Source organism: Corvus hawaiiensis, chromosome 25 (genome assembly GCF_020740725.1).
Source record: "Corvus hawaiiensis isolate bCorHaw1 chromosome 25, bCorHaw1.pri.cur, whole genome shotgun sequence".
Classification (NCBI taxonomy): Eukaryota; Metazoa; Chordata; class Aves; order Passeriformes; family Corvidae; genus Corvus; species Corvus hawaiiensis.
The window spans coordinates 4591589-4611818 of record NC_063237.1 but is presented as its reverse complement, the minus strand read 5'-3'; the positions used below and the strand labels follow the sequence as shown (position 1 = coordinate 4611818).

At 49.9% G+C, this 20230-nt stretch overlaps 1 protein-coding gene across 4 annotated transcripts; it reads left to right on the top strand.

Annotated features, from left to right (window-relative positions):
- Nucleotides 1–451: 451 nt before the first annotated feature.
- On the top strand, nucleotides 452–19797 carry TBCEL (tubulin folding cofactor E like). 4 transcript variants are annotated; one of them, XM_048328679.1, is made up of 8 exons: nucleotides 452–525; nucleotides 4284–4433; nucleotides 6620–6759; nucleotides 8703–8884; nucleotides 9853–10109; nucleotides 11684–11810; nucleotides 12315–12431; nucleotides 16503–19797. In XM_048328679.1, the coding sequence occupies exons 2-8, from the start codon at nucleotides 4301–4303 to the stop codon at nucleotides 16819–16821; spliced, it is 1275 nt and encodes a 424-aa protein (XP_048184636.1). In that variant the 5' UTR covers nucleotides 452–525; nucleotides 4284–4300; the 3' UTR covers nucleotides 16822–19797. The 4 variants fall into 4 exon arrangements, with proteins under 4 accessions (XP_048184636.1, XP_048184637.1, XP_048184639.1 ...); XM_048328680.1 differs by lacking the exon at nucleotides 452–525 and adding an exon at nucleotides 554–605; XM_048328682.1 differs by lacking the exon at nucleotides 452–525 and adding an exon at nucleotides 806–930.
- Nucleotides 19798–20230: the final 433 nt, after the last annotated feature.

The following is a 20230-nucleotide window of genomic DNA, read 5'->3' as shown; positions in this document are numbered from 1 at the left end:
GGTCACTGAATAATAAAGTTCTTCCTCCTGTCCAGGTGCAAATTCCCGGGCACCAGTCCCTGCCCATTCCCCTTGTGCCACTGCTGGCCCACCGGAGCAGAGCCTGGGCCCTGCTCGGAGCCCTCTCTGCGGGCACTGGCAGACGGGGATGAGGTCCCTTCTGAGCCCCTGAACAGCCCCAGCTCCCTCGTCAGGGAGATGCTCCAGCCCCTCCATCTTTGTCACCCCCCGCTGGCCCCGCTCCACGAGCCCCAGGTCCCTCCTGTGCTGAGGAGCCCGGAGCCCCACACAGCACTCCCGGCGCGCCTCCCGGGGCCGAGCAGAGGGGCAGGATCCCCTCCCTGATGCGCTGCCATCGCTGTTCCCGGCGCATCCCAGGAAAACCCCCCCGGTGACAGCGGTGACGTCATCGGCGTCGCCGTCTCCACGGCAACGGGGGAGCGCCCCGCCACGTGACCGCGCGCGGCGTCACGTGATGTTTGGAGCTGCTTCCGGGTCGATGCGGGACGCGGCCGCCGGGCCTGGGTGAGAGGGGCGGGGGACGGGCGGGGCCAGCGGCGGGCAGGGGACAGCGGGGGTCCCTGGCACCCCCCGCCGCCGCCCGGGTACGCCTGGCACCCCCCGGCTGCGGCCCCGGGAGCGGCGCGGTGCGGGAGCGCGGAGGCCGCTGTCAGCCGGGGCCAGCCCGGGGCCGTGTGAGGGGAGCGCGGCCGGTGGTGTGAGGGGCGGGAGGGGCGGGGGAGGCCTCTGGGGGCTCGGGGCTGCGGACGCCGAGGTGTCAGCGGCAGCTGGGTGCTCATCCTGCCCCGGGGGCCGGCGGCACGGACAGGGAGCGGGTGGCTCCGCACCGAGAGGGATTTCCAGCAGGGAATTGCTGGTTCGGTGGGACAGGGTCAGGGTTGGGCCAGGAGCGTGCCAAGGATAATTCAGGTATCTGCCGTGTGCTTTGTGGTCTCCTCAGCACGGTGCTGTGGTGTGGGAACGAGCAGCCGTGCTGGGTTTGGTGGGGGCCTTGACAGAGTTTCACCTGCTGGGGTGGCTTGTCCTGGTGGCTCCGAGGGTCAGGATCCCTGCCCTGGTACAATTCCTGATAAATCCTGGCGGGATTTCCGTGCCCAGGGCAGGGGGGTTGGAACTAGATGATCTTCAAGGTTCCCTTCCAGCCCAAGCCATTCTGTGATTCACTTCTCTGCCTCTCGAGATCGTCTCAAAAGTAATTTCCCTGAATCATGTCTCGGGAGAACGATGTTCCAGCTCCTTGCAGACGGATGTTTGTGCTGTTCATCCATTCCTTACGCTTTATTTTCCATGTGTACAAACATGTCAGGATGTGTTTGGTGTGTGACTATTCAGGATGTGCCCTGAAGGCATTTGAGTGGCACTGGAATTTCATTAGCATGTCATTAATGATGTCATTCTCCTGAAGGGTCTCTTATTCTCCTCGAAGGCTCACAGCACAGGGAATGGAAATGTTTTCCATGTCCTTTTTAGTGTTCTCACTTCACTCATCAGCTGCAGCAGCACGCTGGGTTTCCCTGGAATCTCAAGTCAGGGTCGTGCTCCTCTTTCCGGACACTTCCCAGTGCTGCTTCCAGCTTGGGAATCCCAGCACAGGAAGGACATGGAGCTGTTGGAGAGAGTCCAGGGGAGGCACCAGGGTGATCAGAGGGATGGAACAGCTCTGATGTGACAGGGAAAGGCTGGGAGAGCTGGGATTGTTCACCTGGAGAGGAGAAGGTTTGGGGTGACCTCATTGTGGCCTTGAAGGGACAGATGGAGATGGACTATTTCCAAGGGCTTTGAGTGACAGGACAAGGGGGAATGGCTTCAAAGTGTCAGAGAGTGGGTTTAGACTGGATATTGGGAAGAAATTCCTCCCTGTGAGGGTGGGCAGGCCCTGGCACAGGGTGCCCAGAGCAGCTGTGGCTGCTCCTGGATCCCTGGAAGTATCCCAGGCCAGGTTGGATGGGGCTTGGAGCAACCTGGGATAGTGGGAGGTGTTGGAACAAGGGGTTGGAATGAGATGCTTTTTAAGATCCCTTCCAACCCAAACCATTCTGGGATTCTCTGTTGTTTGTCAGTGGGGCCAGCAGAGCACTTGAACATAACAACAAAGGCGGTTTGTTGATACTTCTCAAAGCCCAAGTGCCTCGTTTGCACTCTGTGCTGTCATTTAGGAAACCCAGAGCTACTCTGGGACGTGAATTGTTCCTCGTGCTGTCAGTAGGACACACTCAGAAACGTGCACCTTGCAGGCCACCCTGTCCTGCCCTTGTGCTGACAGCATTCCCTTGGAACCTGTCATTCCCTTTGCACATCCTGCTGCTCCTTGCTCCCAGGCAATTGTAGGGATTCCGAGAAGCCACGTGCCTGACAGATGATTACAGGGGACGTGCAATCCCATGGGAAGGGAGGTGGGAAAGGCGACTGCCCACTTCATGACGTTTTTGTCATCTCACAATGGCACTGGCGTGCAAAAGTAGAGCTTGAGGAAGAAAATGTTGGGGATTCAAAGCTGTTGGATGTAAATGTCAGTAATTTGTCTTCTCAGTTCTGGATTGCTCTCATACTATAGCTGGAAACACCATTTTTTGCCTCTAAAGTGAGTTTCTCCTATGGAATTTCCAGCTGATGTTTGTTCAGCAGATAAAGAGGGATGGAGCTGGTGGAAAAGCCACGTGCAGGACAAACATGTACAGGAGAGTTCCAGAATTTCCGGACCAGGATGTCTGAATGTGTGTTTGGAAAGCCCTGTCTGTCTGTGAGGCTCCCAAAGCACTCTGGAACGAGGCCTCTCAGCCTAAACCTTGGCTGTCAGTGCAAATTGTTCCTGTACCATGTGGAGTGATTTAGTCTAAAATTAAATGCCTTGTTCCTATCAAATCTGGTTTGAGGATTTTTTGATTCTTGATAGTGACATGAGTCAAGTTTGAGCTCTGAATCAACCCAGTTGTTTAAAGATGAAAATGGTGGGTTTTGGGGTTTTTTTAAGACCAATCCAATAAGCCCCCATTTGTGACATTTAAACTTTATTTATAATATAAAAATGGTAACACACTGCAGTCAACTGCTGCTTATTGTACTCAAGTCCTTTTGGTTGGTGGGTTTTAGGTAGTCTGGTCACAAAGAAGTGATGTGGAACTTGTTAAACAGGTGATTCTCAGCAAAGGGAGCCTCAGCAAAATCACTTTTGTTTAGAATTTTAAATCTAGATTTGTATCCTTGCCTGTAACAACTGTAAAGGAAAGAAACAGAAAGAAACAGGCAGACATTTTAATTCAGGATTAGCAACTTGGCTTTCCACGTATACGTGGCCCCACTCTGAGGTTTAAAAAGGTAATTTTGCAGTAATTAGTGAAAAAGCTGCCCCATGACTAATTGGACACTGTAGGAAACCTGCTCTGGTTCCTGCACGTTCAGGATTGTGATGGTGTGTCCGTGATGGGCAGCAGGACTAGGAGACCTCTGGAAACAACAATCTCTTCATTCATGAGCCAAGCTCTGCTCCTGTGTTACAAAACCATCAGTGCTGATTTCAGAGTGTGCACACGAAAACAGGACACAGAGAGAGGCTGAGTCCCACCTGGGCAGGGCAGAACCCCGGCCATGGAGGGATCCTGGTGCCAAAAACCCTCCCAGCTGACTCTCAGTATCTCTCCAGGCAGCTCAGCAGCCTGTGATGAGGCAAGGCCTCCTTCCTGTGCTGTTCTGGGCCATGCCCAGATATGCAGGGCACAGTTATTATCTCCCAGATACATTAGGCAGCTGCAGAATGGAATTGGCAGAAGGTGCCTTTTGGCCTGGCCAGGAGATGTTTGGTGACACAGCAGAAAAGGGAAGTTGGCAAACAGCTGTTGGAGCAATCTCTTACTCAGAAACAGCTGTTTGCTCCTTCCCCTCCTGGCTGCCCTGGGAATGTGTTTGAGAATAGCTGTGGCTTTCTCTCAGTCCTCGTGGGAGGGGCAGAAGTGGCAAGTGCAGAAGTCACCTTTTGCAGCCTGGAGTTATCCTGGAAGAGCAGGAGTAAGTGGGGTAAGGAGGTCTTGAACTTGGCCTGTAATGCTGTGTTTGTACAGCACCAAACCCTCTGGTTCTGGGTTCTTTTCAAGTAATGTTTTACTTTAATCTCAAATTTGAAATAGGACCTGTTAGACTAAGCTGGAGCTCAAAAACAAAACCCGTGACCCACCTGCCTTCTTTCCCTGTGTTCTCAAGCACCACTGTTAGAAGTGATTATTATTTGCTGACTGCTCATATGCTCTGTTTTTCTCTTCTTTAACCAGAAGTCCAAGAAGGGAGCATGGACCAACCCAGTGGAAGGAGTTTCATGCAAGTTCTGTGTGAGAAATACAGCCCTGAGAACTTCCCCTACCGTCGTGGGCCTGGCATGGGGGTGCACGTCCCGGCAACTCCACAGGGCTCACCTATGAAAGGTAAATTCTGGTCTTTCTGAGCATCTGGGGGGTGCTGGGAGGAATCAACTGAAAGAGGAATCACCTTGAATTGCCCAGAGAAAGAACCATCACAATGTGGTTTTTACTGGAGACTGGAATCTAACAAAGGTGGAAAGTGACTGAACTGGTTGCTGTAAAAAACCAAATTTCTCTGCAGTGTCACAGAATCAGAATTAGAGAATAGAATAGAATCATTTGGGTTGGAAGAGACCTTCAAGATCACCAGGTTCCAGCCCTGTGAGTGGAAGATGGAACTAAGGCCCTGTGCGGTCTGGGTTTTGAGGGTTCAGCAGTCCCTGGAGCTTGTTTTCTTCAGGCCACTGATCCTATCTTATTATTGGCTGCAGCAACAGGTATTTTGGCAGAGATGGCTTTAAAAATACATAAAAAGTGACCTAAATTCGAGGTTGGTCCCCATGCCAGTGGTGCCAGCTTGCTTTGATGCCTGCAGGGACAGGAGCTCAGTGTACACAGGAGGGGACATATTTCAAGCAGAGTGATGAGTTTTTGAATCTCTGGCTGGGCTGCTTTTGTGGCAAGTGCCTCAGATGAACTTGCAGTGTACTTTGTCTTCTCGAGGCACCAAATGCTTTGTGACCTAGTGGAGAATTCCCCTCTCCTGTGCTCCTGACCTTGCTGTCTCGAGGGAGTTTAGCCAGATGCGTGTCTGAAGCTCTGTGCTGCTTGTGGATGTCCTTGAGCGTCCCAGACTGCAGAATCTGTGTCACCATCTCCTCTGAACTAGATCCATGTGACACCCTTTAGTCCTCCCTCACACTCTGATGTTGGCATTTAATTCTTGGTTTGTACGGATGGGTCTGAGATTCACGTTGATCCCATCAGAGCTCTTCTTCGTGTCACACATCTTGCCCATCACGATCTGTAGGAGTAATCCAAACATCCATCAGGTCAATTTGTGTCATAACCAGCCCCAAAGACGAAAATAGCCATGGAAATCAGCTGGATGAAGTTTCCAATAACTGGGTTTGACAGAGGAGAACAAAGGGCCTGAGTTCAGTTGAGGATAAAACACTCTCAAAATGAACAAGAACAGAAAATTGGCCTGATGGAATGTTCAGTCAATGCCCCCTCTCCAGGTAAATTTACCTCTCTCCTGCTCACCTGAGCTGTTTGGGTGCTGAAAAGAGGCCATGTCCTAGAAAGTGGCTGAGACATGACTTACAAATACTCCATGAGTAATTCCCAAAGTGCCACACCATCCTTTAAAGAAGCCAAACACTTACAAGCCAGAAAACCTGGAAACTCAGATCACTCCAGGTAGTTGTTTGCTGCTAGAATCCTTTTTCAGTCCTGTAGCTGTCAAGTGTTAAGGAGAAAAGGGGCCACCTATTTAGGAAAAAGCTTGTGGTTAAATTTTAATGGATTTTAGTATTTCAGAGAGGTGGGAAAGCCACGTTGTATGTGAAAGAGTGTAAGACTGATGGCTTGCCTTGCCTCAACATGGATTTCTTGTGTGGAAATTGTTTCCTGTTACAAATCCCCAGTTTTTTGTCATGTTTTAGCCTTAGCACAGCATGCTGTGATTGAGGTCCAACTCCTTGGTTGTATCTTTGAGCACATTTACCTGCCTGAGAAGGAGCTGGAGCAAAACCGAAGCAGAAATGGAAAGGCAGAGCAGAGAGCTGAGTTTTTGCATGGATGCTGAATGCTCTACACTGAACCTTGGGAAGGGAAAGCTTAGAAAGGAAATGTTTAAATACCTCCTAAGAAATGTTTAAATACCTCCTGGCTGTTTCTAAGCCCAAGTGGGCTCAGGGCAAGAGGATAAGGGAGTCTGACTGTGCAGCTGACACTCCCCTAGTCCTGTGTCCTATCTGCAGCAGCAGCTGCCTGGGGAAGAGCAGAAGTTCTGGCAAGAACTGATAGGAGACAGGCCAAAAATGACAAAGGACAGGCCTGAAATACACAGGAATACGTGGAGGAGCTGAAGAGCACCGATAGGAGTGGTACTTCATATTTACAGTCCAGGCTTCATGATGGTGTCTGTCATAAAATCCATATTTAACTGAGCTCCTGAAATCAGTGTCAATTCTGGCGTTACTGGTAGATTTCTTTTGCTGGCTGTAACATTCCTGCTTGGGGCTGGGTTCTGTAACTCCAAGGCAGTGCTGAGCAGAGGCAGCTTCTGTTTTTCCCTGTGCCAGACCGCCTGAACCTGCCGAGTGTGCTGGTGCTCAACAGCTGTGGCATCACCTGTGCCGGGGACGAGAACGAGATCGCCGCTTTCTGCGCCCACGTCTTTGAGCTCGACCTCTCTGACAACAAGCTGGAAGACTGGCACGAGGTAAAATGGTGATGGGCACCTTTCTGGGTACCTCTCACAGCTATTACTGACTGCAAATGTTGCATTGTTGAGGGTTTCATTTTTGTGGCTTCTTTCTCATCTCTGAAGGTGATGTTTATTTACTTCGACAGCAACTGAGCAATACATGTGGTGAAATTAATCCAGTGTGGCACTCCACTCCATGTACTTTGTGACTTACAGTCTTGGCCTGTGGGTGAAAAATCTGTATTTTTGTTTTATATCATCATGCAAAGCACTGGAACTGGCATTACTAACATCAAGAAGTTAATGAGCAGTTTAATTTTTAACAGAGTGGCAGTTGATTCCCAGCTTTGTCCCTGTGATGGTGGGCAAGGTATTTATTCCCTCTCCACATTCGTTGCCTTATCTGCAGAACAGATTTAATAATATTTACCACAAAGGGTATTTCTGCAGCCTCATTAATTAATGCTAAATGCTGTTGTAAAATCCTTTGAAGTGCTTGGATGAAATAATGCTCAATAAATGCAATGTAACAGGAGTGAAACAGTCTCAATCCATTCAAGTGTCATTAAGTTCCTCACTGGATTATGCTCTCCTTTTATATTAGTGTTTATTGTTAGAAATACGTGGAAAAAGTAGGATCTCTTGGGGTTTTGTGCCATCAGATTCTCATGTCTTTAAGCAGGGAGTGAATGCAGAGTTTGCAGTGTCCCAGCTCAGTGGGGCTGACCTCAGCTCTGGTCATTCACTGGTCACTCAGGAGCTGCACATTTCACACCCCGCTCTGCGTTCAGTCTCTTTAGGCTGCCCTGGAACTGAAAGGTTTCTGTGTGTGCTGGTCCCTTCCTCTGAGACCGGATTAAGTTTTCACAGCCCATCCACACCAGATGAATATCTCCCCACTCCTAAAACCTGCCCCTGCTGGGGATTCCAGAACCCTGGGTAGCCTGTTCCCATGCTTAGCTAATAGCCTCATAGGCTAAACTGTGTCATTTAAGTCTCCTGTGCTGCAATTTCAGCCAATTTCTGCCTGCCCTGTTCTCAGCAGGCAGGAGGAGCATCATCACTGCTCCTTATACAACAGCTTTTTATACCCACTAAGGAGAACTTTAATGCCTCCTTTCCTTATTTTAATATAATACTGAAAAAATACCCTTCTTCCAATCGTTCATCAAAAGCCATTTTTTTCTAAATCCTGTGTTTTTGCTGGACTGATGTCATCCAGTTTGCCTGCTTAATTCTTGAGGTGTAGCACCCAAACCATGACATCACCTGAGACGAGGCGTGAAGCGAGGCAGACACATTACCTCATGTTTGCCACACTTGAATTCAACCTCTGCAGGAGACAATCACCCTTTGCTAACAGCTGGGCCATTTATTGACCTCTGTGTGCCATGGTCTGCCCCATCTCTGCCCACCCCAAAGCTCTGTAGAGTGGAAATCTCCAGCCAGGTGTTCTCTGACTCGGAATTATTTTCCACTGATGTTGGAACGTGCTTCCCACTCAGTTTCCCAGTCAAGGAGGGAATTAGGGATTGGCTGAGCTCTGTGGGGAGCAGTGGGAAGCTGGACAAGGGCTCAGTGTTGGCCATGGAGGCAGGAGAGGTGTTCATGGCCCCCCATGAGCGAGGTCTGGCTCCTGGAACGTGCTGCTGCTCAGCCTTGGGGTTGAGGTGGTTTTTATGACCTGTCCCAAGGGTCTGCCTTTCTCTTATCAAGCTGCTCCTAGAGCGTAATTAAATGAACTCTTGAGGAGAATGAGCAATTAACCAATCCATCTAGATCAGGAATGGCTGGAGAATGAATTCCAGGTAGATATCCCTGTGTTTTTCCCATATTATTTCTTTGTGCTGATTCCACAGGGCCCCTTTTAGGAGGTGGGGTGTTAATGCCAGAGCTCCGATTACTGCCTGATACACATTTCTTTCTTTCTGTTTGTTTTTCCTTCCCTCCCCACTTAGGTCAGTAAAATTGTGTCCAACGTCCCCCACTTGGAGTTTCTAAACCTGAGTTCCAACCCTCTCAGTTTGTCCGTTTTAGAGAGAAGTTGCGCTGGGTCTTTCGCTGGCGTCCGCAAACTTGTGCTCAACAACAGCAAAGCTTCCTGGGAAACTGTGCACACCATCCTGCAGGAGTTACCAGAGTAAGCCTGGGAAGCTGGGGGTTTGCTGCACTCAGGTCAAGGCTGGGTTATGGAATCCTGTGGTGAGGGATGAGTGGGGCTGGGAGGATGCAAACGTCAGTAAAGAAAAAGGGATTTTTTTTCCTTTGGGAGTTTGGGAACTGGCCAGGTGAGTGCTTTGCATTGTCTTTAAACCAAACTTGGGTGGTGCTGCAAAGCCCAGGGCTTCTCCTCCTCCAGACCTAAATACCAGAGATGGATAATGACCCCAAAAATGTAGGAGGGTCACACTTCCCTCTGAGTCACTGTGCAATGAATGGTGCAGGGCATACCTGTTAAATGGGATGTGACTCTGAGGGTCTGGCCACTTGTCAGGGAATATTTCATCCTGCTTTTCTCTGCGAAGGTGTTGATTTCTGTGGTTTGGCCATGGGCCACCTTGGCATTCTGCTCCCATGGATGTCCTCAGTGGCTTCATTTTGGTGACAGATCCCTCTTTGTGTGGCTTTGTAAGCAGAGATGGTGACAACAGAATGTCCAGTGTAGCCAACCTACCCTTCTCTGGGGTTGGGAAAGTTCAGTTGCCTGAAAAATTAGTGGGACCTGTTCTTTCTTTAATGGGATCTCTTCTTTCTTTAATGGGAATCTTTGGCAGTGATGTGGGGGAAAAAATCATTGTCAGTGTTGTATCAAAACCCCATTTTAATTTAAGCTGAGAGCACTGGGAGCAGCTCCCAGTCACTGCTGGGTTGGTGGCACAAATGTGGAAGACAACCCCAACCAGTCTGTTACACAATACTGGGAGAGACTCAGGGAACACTTAAAAGGTTTTGTTTAATCCCTGAATTGGATGGGAGCAGAGGTGTAGTTGAAACACTCCATGGGGAGTGCTCTAAGGTCTTCTCTACACCAAGGTTTTCAGAGCTGTTACGGAAAGTTGTGTTAAAATCCCATAAAATTGATGACATGATCCTTCTTGCCCTGTGCAGCTTGGAGGAGCTCTTCCTGTGCCTTAACGACTATGAAACAGTGTCTTGTTCTCCAGTTTGCTGTCAGTCTCTCAAGCTACTCCACATAACTGACAATAATCTTCAAGACTGGACTGAAATTCGAAAGCTGGGAATTATGTTTCCATCACTGGACACACTCATCCTGGCTAACAACAACCTCACGACCATTGAAGAATCAGAAGATTCCCTGGCAAGGCTCTTCCCCAACCTAAGATCCATCAACTTGCACAAGTCAGGTGAGAGCCTGGAAGCAGGGATGGGTTTTGTTGGTTGATCAGTCTCTCCTCCTGTATAGATGACAAGAAATGAACTTGCTCATCTGTGGGGTTTTCCTGCTGCCTTGGGTAGTCAGTCCTTATCAAAAGATGAGTCAGAGCAGCGTGGACCAGTTAATCAAAATGAGCTGGAAAGGTTTTTTATGTTGGTGGTTTCCCTCTGTTTCCCATCCCTGCCTCAGGTACTCCTGGCTGGAGAAGGATAAATAAATGTCTGGCAGTGAAGGGGATGAAAAAATGCCATTTTCCCTTTATTCCCTGTTTTATCTCAGGTAAAATGAGGGCGTGTGCAGGTATGCAGCGTGGATCAAGCATCCCCCAGCAGCAGTAGAAGCTGTCAGCCGTGCTCAGGCACTACAACCTCACAAGTGATGCTGGAAGCTGCTTTTACACTCCAGCCCCAGAGAATTTTCAGCCAACGCTCCAGAGGGAGAATGAGCAGTTGGAATATTGGGAAGAGCACCCTGTGCTGGGAGAGAAGGAGCTGCAGAGCAGCTCGTGGGGGCTGTGACGTGTTTGTGTATGACACATACACCAGAAATTCATCTGCAGGAGCGCTTCATGCACCAGCAGCTTTTGTTCTTTACAGCTTTATATGCTGTGCAAGTGCTGCTTAAGTGTCAGGCAGGTAGAAGGGACTTTATTAACATGCCCTACAATATAAGCATCAAGGAATCCCTGTAACAAAAGCTTAACTAGGGGAGGAAAAGCCTGTTAAGCTGCATTTGAAAGCTTTCAAGTGCTCCTGTGGTAAGTAGTTTTGCAGTTCCGTTGCCAGGTGCTTAAGCACTCCAGGCTCTGTGTTGCATTTTGATATTTTGGGAGCTGAAAGTCAAACAGGAATCCCAAGGAGCTTGTTAAAACTTTTTGGGGGTTTTAGGGAAAGCTGCTGCACTCTGAAGTTCTGTCAGGTGAAGACTCCAAGATGAGTTGTGTTGATCTCGCCACACAATCAGGGCTCTGCTGGTGCTCAATCCTCAGCTTTGCTTTATTTTGTCCTCCCTGCTTGCTTTGTTATCCCAAATGTCAAGTCTTGAGGGGGCTGAAAACGAGTTAAAACCTTTTTCATTAAATGGCTGGATGGCTTCTGGGACTGTTTCACCGTCGGGTTGTGAGCAGAAAAGGGACCCAAGGTGGTCATGTGTGTGAGGTAAAGCTGTTTGATGGCTGCTTAGTGATGCCTGGAATGAAAGAAGTGCTGGTGACTTTAACACTCTGAAGGCAGCATCCCTTAATAGGCACAACATCACGGATGCTGGTCAGTCCCTAGCAGAGAGGCCAAAGGCTGGGTGCTCCATAAAAAAGCCATGGAGAGCATCCTTCCAGACTTGGGAAACAGCACAAGAGAATTTCAGCTCCTCTGTCTCGTAAGCAAATGTAGCTTTTTTAGCAGCACATCGTGAGCAAAAAGCCAACTTCTCAAAGGAGCAGCAGTGACACTCTCCTGTCACATATGTTCTTTGGCTATGTCTGATTATCTTGGATCCATGATGTGTTTTCTGTGTTTGTTAACACAAGTCTTTCCTTCTGAGCAGGTCTGCATTGCTGGGAAGACATTGACAAGTTAAATTCTTTCCCCAAACTCGAGGAAGTGAAATTGCTGGGAATTCCTCTGCTGCAGTCCTACACCACCGAGGAACGCAGGAAGCTGCTAATAGCCAGGTCTGTTGGTTTGTTCTCCTCAGCAGAGACATGACAAGGCAAGGAAGGGGTGGGAGCAGGTAATCAGAGGAAGAGGCTGACAGGAGATGAAGTTCTGTGTGAATGCAGAAAGACTGGAGCTTGATATGTTGGGTGGGAGCAGCTCGTCAGAGGAAGAGGTTGGTAGGAGATGAAGTTCTGTGTGAATGCAGCAAGATTTGAGCTTGTTTTGTGGAAAAGTCAGAGTAGTGGAAATGTTAAATCTGACTGCTCTGCTTCTCAGGGAATTTTGCGAGTCTCCCACAAGCCTGTGCACATGTGGTGAAATGAAAATGCTTAATTTTGAATGTGCTTGAGACATTACATGGAACTTTCCTGCTCTCTCAAAGGGACCGAGGCCTGAGCTTCCTTGGCAGGAATTCTCATGGTGTTAAAGTTGGGGCACTTTTGGTGTGACTGGCTTGTTGATGAGCCTGTCTGGGCTCCCCTCCTGGGCTGACTGTGGCTCTTGGTGTGTGCCTGCAGGTTGCCATCCATCACCAAGCTCAACGGCAGCATCGTGGCCGACGGGGAGCGGGAGGACTCGGAGCGGTTCTTCATCCGCTATTACATGGAGTTCCCTGAGGAGGAGGTCCCTTTCAGGTAGGAATTCTCTGTCCTGCAGTGGAGAGCAGGGACAGAAGGGTGGTGACTGAACAGGAGATGGGAAATATGTGCCAGCTGTTCCATGAAAGAAACCGTCCCTCACCTTCCTCCGGCCTTGGCTCCCTCCGTCTGTTTGAGCTGAAGTTGTTATATTATTGGTGTCTGATGATTTGTAGGGTCACTCCCCAGTCAGATTTGATCTTGAAAGTGCCTGTGTCAAGTGCCATTAAACAACAGGACTGTTCAGTTCATGACCTTCATTGTTTCCTGGCCTTTCCCACGGCTCCCTTCATAACCCACCTGTGTGCCCAAAGCCAGGACACATCGTGCTCTCTGCTGCCAGGCCAGGGCAGCTAATCCTCTGCACCATCTGGTGTGTGCAATGTGGCTGGCAATGGGAAGCTGTCCCCTCACTTTCAGGCCTACAAATCACAAGTCTGATGGGTTTTCTTTGCCAAAAATGTCCATCCAGTGATCTGTTCATCTTGGTAAACTAATGAACTCGGACAGATGCTGTTCAGTCTGTATCTTTTCTGTGCCAGCATCCACTTACCGCTTCTACTGGGCTGAGGAGGGATCATGGAGCATCGGGTCACTGCCTGTACCTGCCCTCTGCCCTAAAACCCTCATGTGCTTTTGGACAGCAAAGCTTTATTGTCCTTTTTTTACAGAAAAGGGGTAGGACGGGAGTGTGTGTGTGACTCTGAGGGCACAGTCAGAGGTGGGGACACACTGAAGGTCACAGGTATGGCCTGGTATGGATGACAGAGGTACAAATGGAATCTGGTCAGTGTTTTCCTTGGCTTAACTCTCAGCTAAAATTGTTTTTCTAAAGCACTGGATATGTGACTTGCCAATCCAGTAAGGGGGTGGGAAGGCTGGAATGGGCAATGAGGGCATGGCATTTTGTGTGAGTATTAATAGGGTCAGTGATTATAATATTTGTTAAAGGCATGCTGGGGTCAGTTCAGAGGCAGAGGGCACTCATGTAGTCAGGGAGACAAGACAGCTGGTCCTTTTTCTGAGGACAAGTCCTGGCTTGTAATTTTAGAGGGCCTTGAAGCATAAAAATTGAAGGAAATATTGGAAGGGATAACAGCAGAGGCAGAGAATGCAGGAGAGAGGAAGGAGAGACAGGGACTGTGAGCTCATGGTGCTGCTCCCAAAAGGAATTAATTTCCATAACACTTCCTGTTTCTTGTGTTTGGTGGTGACAGAATGTCCATGATCCATATATTGCTGGGAAGGACACAGTGGGGTACAGCTTGAGGCACTCATGATGCCTAGGACATGGGTTTTGGGAACAGGCTGTGTGTTACACATCACCACAGACCACTGGGATCAGTTTCCAGCTGGGATCTCACGTAAAAGATTACTGACATCTCACCCATTCAAGAAAACCAGGCTGGTTTTGGCCAACACGCCAGCTTTATGCTAGAAAAATTACCTCCCCCTCGGATTTCTTAGCCTTTAAACACTGGTACTGCCTTTTTCATGGTCAATGGCCTCTTTGTCCGAATCCCTTCATCTGTGCAGCGTTTCCAGGAGACTTCTGCAGCTACCAGAGAGGGTTTTTCTGTCCTGGAGGGGTTGGGTGCCACTGCAGACTCCTTTCTAGTGAGGCTGCAGATGGCTGAGTGTCCCTAGTGCTGGGTTTGAGTTCCTGGACCCACAAGCAGCAGACCCTTGTTGGAAGGGAGACCTGGCATTCCTTGCAGGGGGATTTTGTGTCTGTTTGTTCCTAAAACTTCCCCTTCCTCGCTCCCAAATCCGGTGTGGTGGCTCCAAAGGTGATTTCTAATTAGAAACTCATCAGGACACACATATTGTGGCTGGGGTCTGACATCTGCATTGCAGTGCTGTCTGGAGCAGAGGGAGCACAACCTGAGCACAGAAAACTTCCCAGTGGGAGCAGCCCCTCTCCAGACTGCCAAGGTGCAGCCTGTGATAAGCTCTGTCACCAGAACCCCTCTGCTTGTCTGCAGCTGGAAGGGATCAGGCAGGCAGGGAAGTGGAAGGAACAATTTATCTCTCTGGATGTCGTGGTTAAAGGGAGCGCCGGGTGTACAATCCAATATTGGCTGTCTTGTGGAGTGACGTCCTCGTGTGTGGGGGGTTTTAATGAGCCCTCTGCCTGTCTGCTCCACTGTTTATCTGCAGAGCATCACAGACACTTTCAGCCAGGCTCAGGTCTTCAGCAGCCTCAGCGTCTGCCAGGCTGCAAGGGGTGATTAGAAAAGTCCCCAGGGTGCCTGTTTTTGGGGTCCAAAACAAACCATGCGTGCCTTGGTCCTGACTGATTTGAGGGCAGCCAGTCACTCCCACTCCCCATTTTCTTTGCAGCTCACATACAAGGAGCAGGCTGCAAAGCTCGTTCTGCCTTTCCTCAACACAAGGAAATTTCAGAGAGCCTTGCCTGACCTTCCACGTGTTTACAGCACATATTTGGATAATCTCGACTCTTTCACAGTGGTTCTCTCTCTCAGCTTGTTTGAAATTTGTCCCCCTCTTTATCCTCTCCCCACCATCAGCCCAGTTCACCCTTCGTGCATGAATCATGACAGTAATTGTGGCTGGTACAGAAGTTGCTGCTGGTCTGCAGCAGCAGAGATGCTGACAATTAAAGGGATGTCCCAAAGGGGACTGAGGGTTTGGAGCAGCAAGAGGTGGGCTCCTCTCTCCCTCTTTGCCGTCGGATGTTGCTGCTGGCAAATCCTTCCCGAGAAAGAGAAACCCTCCCCACTGGTGCCACGTTGGCTGGCACTTGCTCTGCCTGCAGGTGGGTTAGATGTGGGGAGAGTGTTGTTTTCTCTCAGCACTAATGGCTTTCCCAGATAAATGGGGCTGATCTACCACCCCAGTGCCTGTGAGAGCAGGGCACCGTCTCGTCTTTGGATGCTCTGGTTGTGTCCGTGGGACTGGGGAAACCCTAGTGCCTTGTGGTCCTTACCTCAGTGCCCAGCAGACAGAGGGGCTGCTGTTCTCCAGGAACATTCCTGCAGGACTCCCTGGGGTCACCCAGCCTGCCAGATCCCATCACTGCTCGGCGGGGGCTGGGACACCGCGCCGATCGCATTCGGCTCCGCTGGGGATTGGGAACACAAAGCGCTTTCTGTGCAGGGGCTCTGAAACGTTACCTGTCCTCAGCAGCTCTCAGCCTTTGTCATCCCAATCCCATTGTGTTTTGTGCTGCCATTCCTGCTCTTTCCCAGCCAGGCAGGGAGATCCAGCCTGGCCCGATGGCAGCAATAGCAGGGGGCGGGGGTGACACAGACTTTCCGTAGCAGGGGCCTTGCGAAGGACACTCAGAGAACTTGGCTGCAAAGACAAGGTGACAGTGGAGTGTGTGCCTCTTGCTAGGAAAATTCCCATCTTGTTTTAGAGCAGGTGTGAGGGATCAGCTGGCAAGAAGTGCCCTGTTTGTTATCAGCTCTCAAACTGTGCAACAGCTCACCTTGCTTCGGTGATCTCAGTGATCGTGTGCTCAGAGGAGTGTAACATTTGGGACCTAGATGGCCTCTTGGAAAACAGCAGGAATGTCTGATAATCAGTCGTGAAGCCACACATACTTGGAATCTAAACTGAGGGCTGTGTCCTTTTTGCGAGCCCTGGCTTGGTTCTGGCACTCCTCCGTGAGTTCTGGCACTCCTCCTTGGTTCTGGCACTCCTCACTGGAGCAGGAGGCATAGAGTTGTGAGCGCAGCATCCTCTCTTTCTTCCAAATCCCACTGCAGCCACAGCTGGGATTTCTGAAATTGTAGGAGCCCAAACTGTGCTGTTCAGTTTCGTCAGGAAGCTGTTTTTGAGCCCAGTCAGCTTCAACATCTCAGACTGGTGGTAACTTCACCTTCCTCAGCAAGATACTCGTCCCTAGTGGGACACTGAGCTCGTGTCAGTGCCACGATGCAGCCTGGGGACTGTGGGCCAAAGTGACTGGAGTGCTTGGGCTTTCTGGGGCTTCAGGCCATCAGCTGGAATCAGGGTGGATGTCGTGTCATGTGAGGAGCACTGAGACCTGGGAAATGTGCATTGGCTGCACCATAACTCTGGCCTTGTTGAATTTTCCAGGTATCACGAGCTGGTCACCAAGTACGGGAAGCTGGAGCCCTTGGCAGTGGTGGATCTGCGGCCTCAGAGCAGCGCCAAGGTGGAGGTTCACTTCCAGGACAAGGTGGAGGAGATGTCCATCCGCCTCGATCAGACTGTGGCAGAGCTGAAGAAGCACTTAAAAACTGTGGTGCAGCTGTCAACAAGCAACATGCTGCTCTTCTACTTGGACCAGGAAGCTCCTTTTGGTCCCGAGGAGATGAAATACAGTTCGCGGGCGCTGCATTCCTACGGCATCCGGGATGGAGATAAAATTTACGTGGAGCCCAGAATGAAATAGCCTTTTTGCCCACACCCACACACCCCCACACACCCACACACATGCATTGAGGAGTTTTTGCAAGGTTTTTATTTTGGTTGGTTGGTTGAGGTTTGGTTGTGTTTCTGTAGCAGGTGATTTCTTAGCCCGGAGGAAGTGCCCTGATCTGAGAACCATGCCCACCATCCACTGCAGGTGACCTTGAGGTGACAGTTGACTTCAGGACATGTGTTTCAGTGTGGGCAATACCTTGATGTTTCCTTTGATGCTCCGGTATACTCGTGATTTGGCATGAATGGTCAGTTGTTCAAGCTAAACAATGCCAGGGTCCATAAGGGAGGAGACAGCTCGGTGCCGAATTCGACCTGCTGTTTTCTTTTCCTAAATTTTTTGGTGTTTTGCTCCACCAGAGCTCCCTTTGGCCTCGCTATCCAACTGTGGCTCGAGCTTGCTGTAGTATTTTCTTGCAGCTTGGTGCTGTCTCAACCTTTTGTTGTGCTCGAGTTCACAGGAAAGATCTCCATCAGTATTCTGCTTGATTCAGAGCTCAGGTACTTTAGTGCATCCACTTCACCCCGCTGGTTTGGTTTCTGTGAGTGCACAAAATGGGGGAAAGATAAAGAACTTCCTAGGAAGAAGCTTTCTTTTCAAAGCGCACGCTCTATATCCACCTGGTTTTGGGCAGAAAAAAGAGGTTTTGGTTGCTGTACCCATCTCACATGGTGTCTGCAGCCTGTGGGGATAAAGGGTGTGTTGGAAAGTGAATTTTGGGATGTGGTGGATGAGCGCTGCGTTGGAAGGGTTTTCAGAGAAACAGATCAACGAGGGGTTGAAGAGCTGCTTCCCCCGTTGGCCGTCGTCCATCCTGATGCTGAAGAGCTCCCCCCTGCACTTCACCTTGTACCAGTGGGTGCTGCAAGTGGGATGGCTAAAATTCCTCTCCTGGCAGAGAGGAAGAGTCAAGTTGAAGTTTGTGTTTGTTGCTGTTGCACCAGTTCAAACCTAGCACTTTCCCCGGGGCCCCTGGCCGGGGTCCCTGCGTAGGGTCCGAACTCGGAGGATGTGTTGGCTCGGATCAGCCTCTGGAAGTGGAGGAGCAAAGCAGCTGGACTCACGTTTGGGTGTTCAGCAGGTTTCACTCTCTCTCTTGGCTTCCCCCACGCTCCCCTCGTAGGCATCGTGTGCTGCTGCTTCTCGTAGTCCCTGTTTTCTACTGCAGAGCAGAGGCCCCTGCCTGCTCCGTGAAATCCTCCTTCCTTTCTCTCTCTCGTTTCGCTTTCCTGTGTCTTCCCTGCTCCAAGTTCAAGACTTTCCCGATTTCCTGGTTACAAGCAGCTGCACACCAGTTTTTGGAGCTGTGCAGCGAGGGCTCTAGTTACACATGAACTCCTGACCTTCATTTTGAAATGCTCCCTTTATCCCCACGTGCACTTTCTTTCCCAGGATGCTTTTGCCCGCATCACCGAGCTCCTTTGGTATTCTTGGAGTTGTGTAATTTCTCTTCACATTTTATGTGGATTGTGGGGTGGGATCAGTGGGGAGGGCATGAAGTATTATTATCTCATAGTCTTCAGGTTTAGGATGTGGGGATTATTCAAAGGGGATTAGTTCCTTATCCAAAGCAAGAGTTAAAATGGGAGGATTTAAAACAAGTTACTAATTTGTGCCTCATCCCCCTGCCAAAAATAGCAATTTCTTGGCCCCGTTGAGATGAGCAATAGGGAAGGGAGCGAGATTTTCCATAGGTAGCATAGATTTTCCATAGATCCGTGGTACCTGTAAACTAAACAGCAGGGAGACAGTGGCAGTGTAACAGAAAATGATGCTTTTATAAGCTAGAGCTTTACTGAAGATGTATTTTCCATTTGGGCAGCGAAAATAATTTGCTGCCTGATAGCAGAACCCTTAAGCCAACACTTCTGTATGATATATACATACCTACCAGTAGGAAAAGTTGTGGTTAATAAGATATTTTGTTATAAAGCAAAGTTTTATGAAGATATGGTTGTTTAATATTAGAAGCCTATTTCAGCCCTTGACCTCCAGTGTAAGTAGGTTATCCCGGAGTGGCTGCAGAGTCCGAGGCAAGCGACCTGTGGGGATGCAAAATATCTCTGACCTAATTCTCCAGAGCAGTAATTGCCTCTGTGGGTGTATTTATGGCATTGTACCTGCTATTAATGAGATGCTGTAACTCTTGACCAACTTCCTCAGCACAATTAAGTGTCTGCGTTTCAGAGAAGGGAATAAACAAAGTCCATTAAAGGGTGGAATGGGATGATAAAGGAGATCCAAGTATGTGTTTTTAAGTTTGTTTGCCCACTAAAAATTGGAGGGATCGGTGCTGTCACCGGCTCAGAACTGGCAGTAAATCCTGATTTTATTTGTGGCAGACCTGGTGGGAACTGGAAGATGGAAAAAGAGAACATAGAAGGTTAACAAGTGCTGGAGGTTTGGTGCTGACACCCAAAACTGCTCCTCTGGTCTGTTCAGGTCAGGATGTGAAATCACCACTCTGCTGCTTCTTCAGGGGAAGGTTTTTCTCAAGGCATTCACCTTGTGTGCAGGCAGTGGAGCACTCATGGGATGGTAGAACCCAAAAATCTTGGTTGGCTTCCCAAGGAGAAGGACTCAGCCCCAAAACCCAGAGTGAGTTTATGTGTGCAGCTGATCAGCTGTGAAAAGTGGGACCAAATGGCACACAGCAATGTGGCAAAGTACCCCAGATCACTTTCCCTTCACGATACCTGGTGAGGAAGGGTCTTGTGTGTGCTCCACCCAAGAGGGGACCAGGTCTTGGGGAGAGAGGAGAAGGTTCTGAGTGGGAGAGGGAGTTTGGGTGCTGAGTGAGGGTGCAGAGGTGGCAGGGGGTTTGATTTAAACCGCTGCCGTGTTGGGAGGGGCTGTGTCCAGGCATTGCCATCGTGTACCCGCTTCAGCTAAAGGTGCCTGCGTCTGCCACATCCCCTTGAGAAAACAAAACAGATTTGCAAGCTTCCCTGGCTTTGGTGTCCTTCTGTCCGAGGGCTACTTTTGTTGAGAGCTGTTTTGTTGTTCCTGCTAGTTCACGCATAAAAGTCTGCCACGGGCAGCCTGTGCAGCGGGCAGAGCACCTGCTCCACGAGGACTTGGGTGCCAGCTATAAACCAAAGTGTCACACAGCTCCGTGTGCCGAGTCAGACGCTGTGCTGTTGTGGTTTTGGGTAGATTCCCGTTGAATATCCGTGTTTTTGGCCAGATGTTCCGGGCGGATCGCGTAACGAGCGGTGTTATGGATATGCACAGGGTGCTGGCTGGCCTCTGCTCCCTGGCTGGGATTTGTAACCCTGTTTTTTGGGAGCTGCAGGCGTGCTGGTGGCAGGTGTGACCCGTGGTGACTCGGAGGAAGTGCTGCTGGGGACGGGCTCTCCCTGTGCCCGCGCCTCCTCGG

Coding starts and splice junctions, on each gene's coding strand:
- TBCEL (XM_048328679.1), top strand. CDS start 4,301: ATGGACCAACCCAGTGGAAGGAGTTTCATGCAAGTTCTGTGTGAGAAA. Junction 4,434..6,619: donor ACAGGGCTCACCTATGAAAG/GTAAATTCTGGT, acceptor TCCCTGTGCCAG/ACCGCCTGAACCTGCCGAGT. Junction 11,811..12,314: donor AGGAAGCTGCTAATAGCCAG/GTCTGTTGGTTT, acceptor GTGTGCCTGCAG/GTTGCCATCCATCACCAAGC.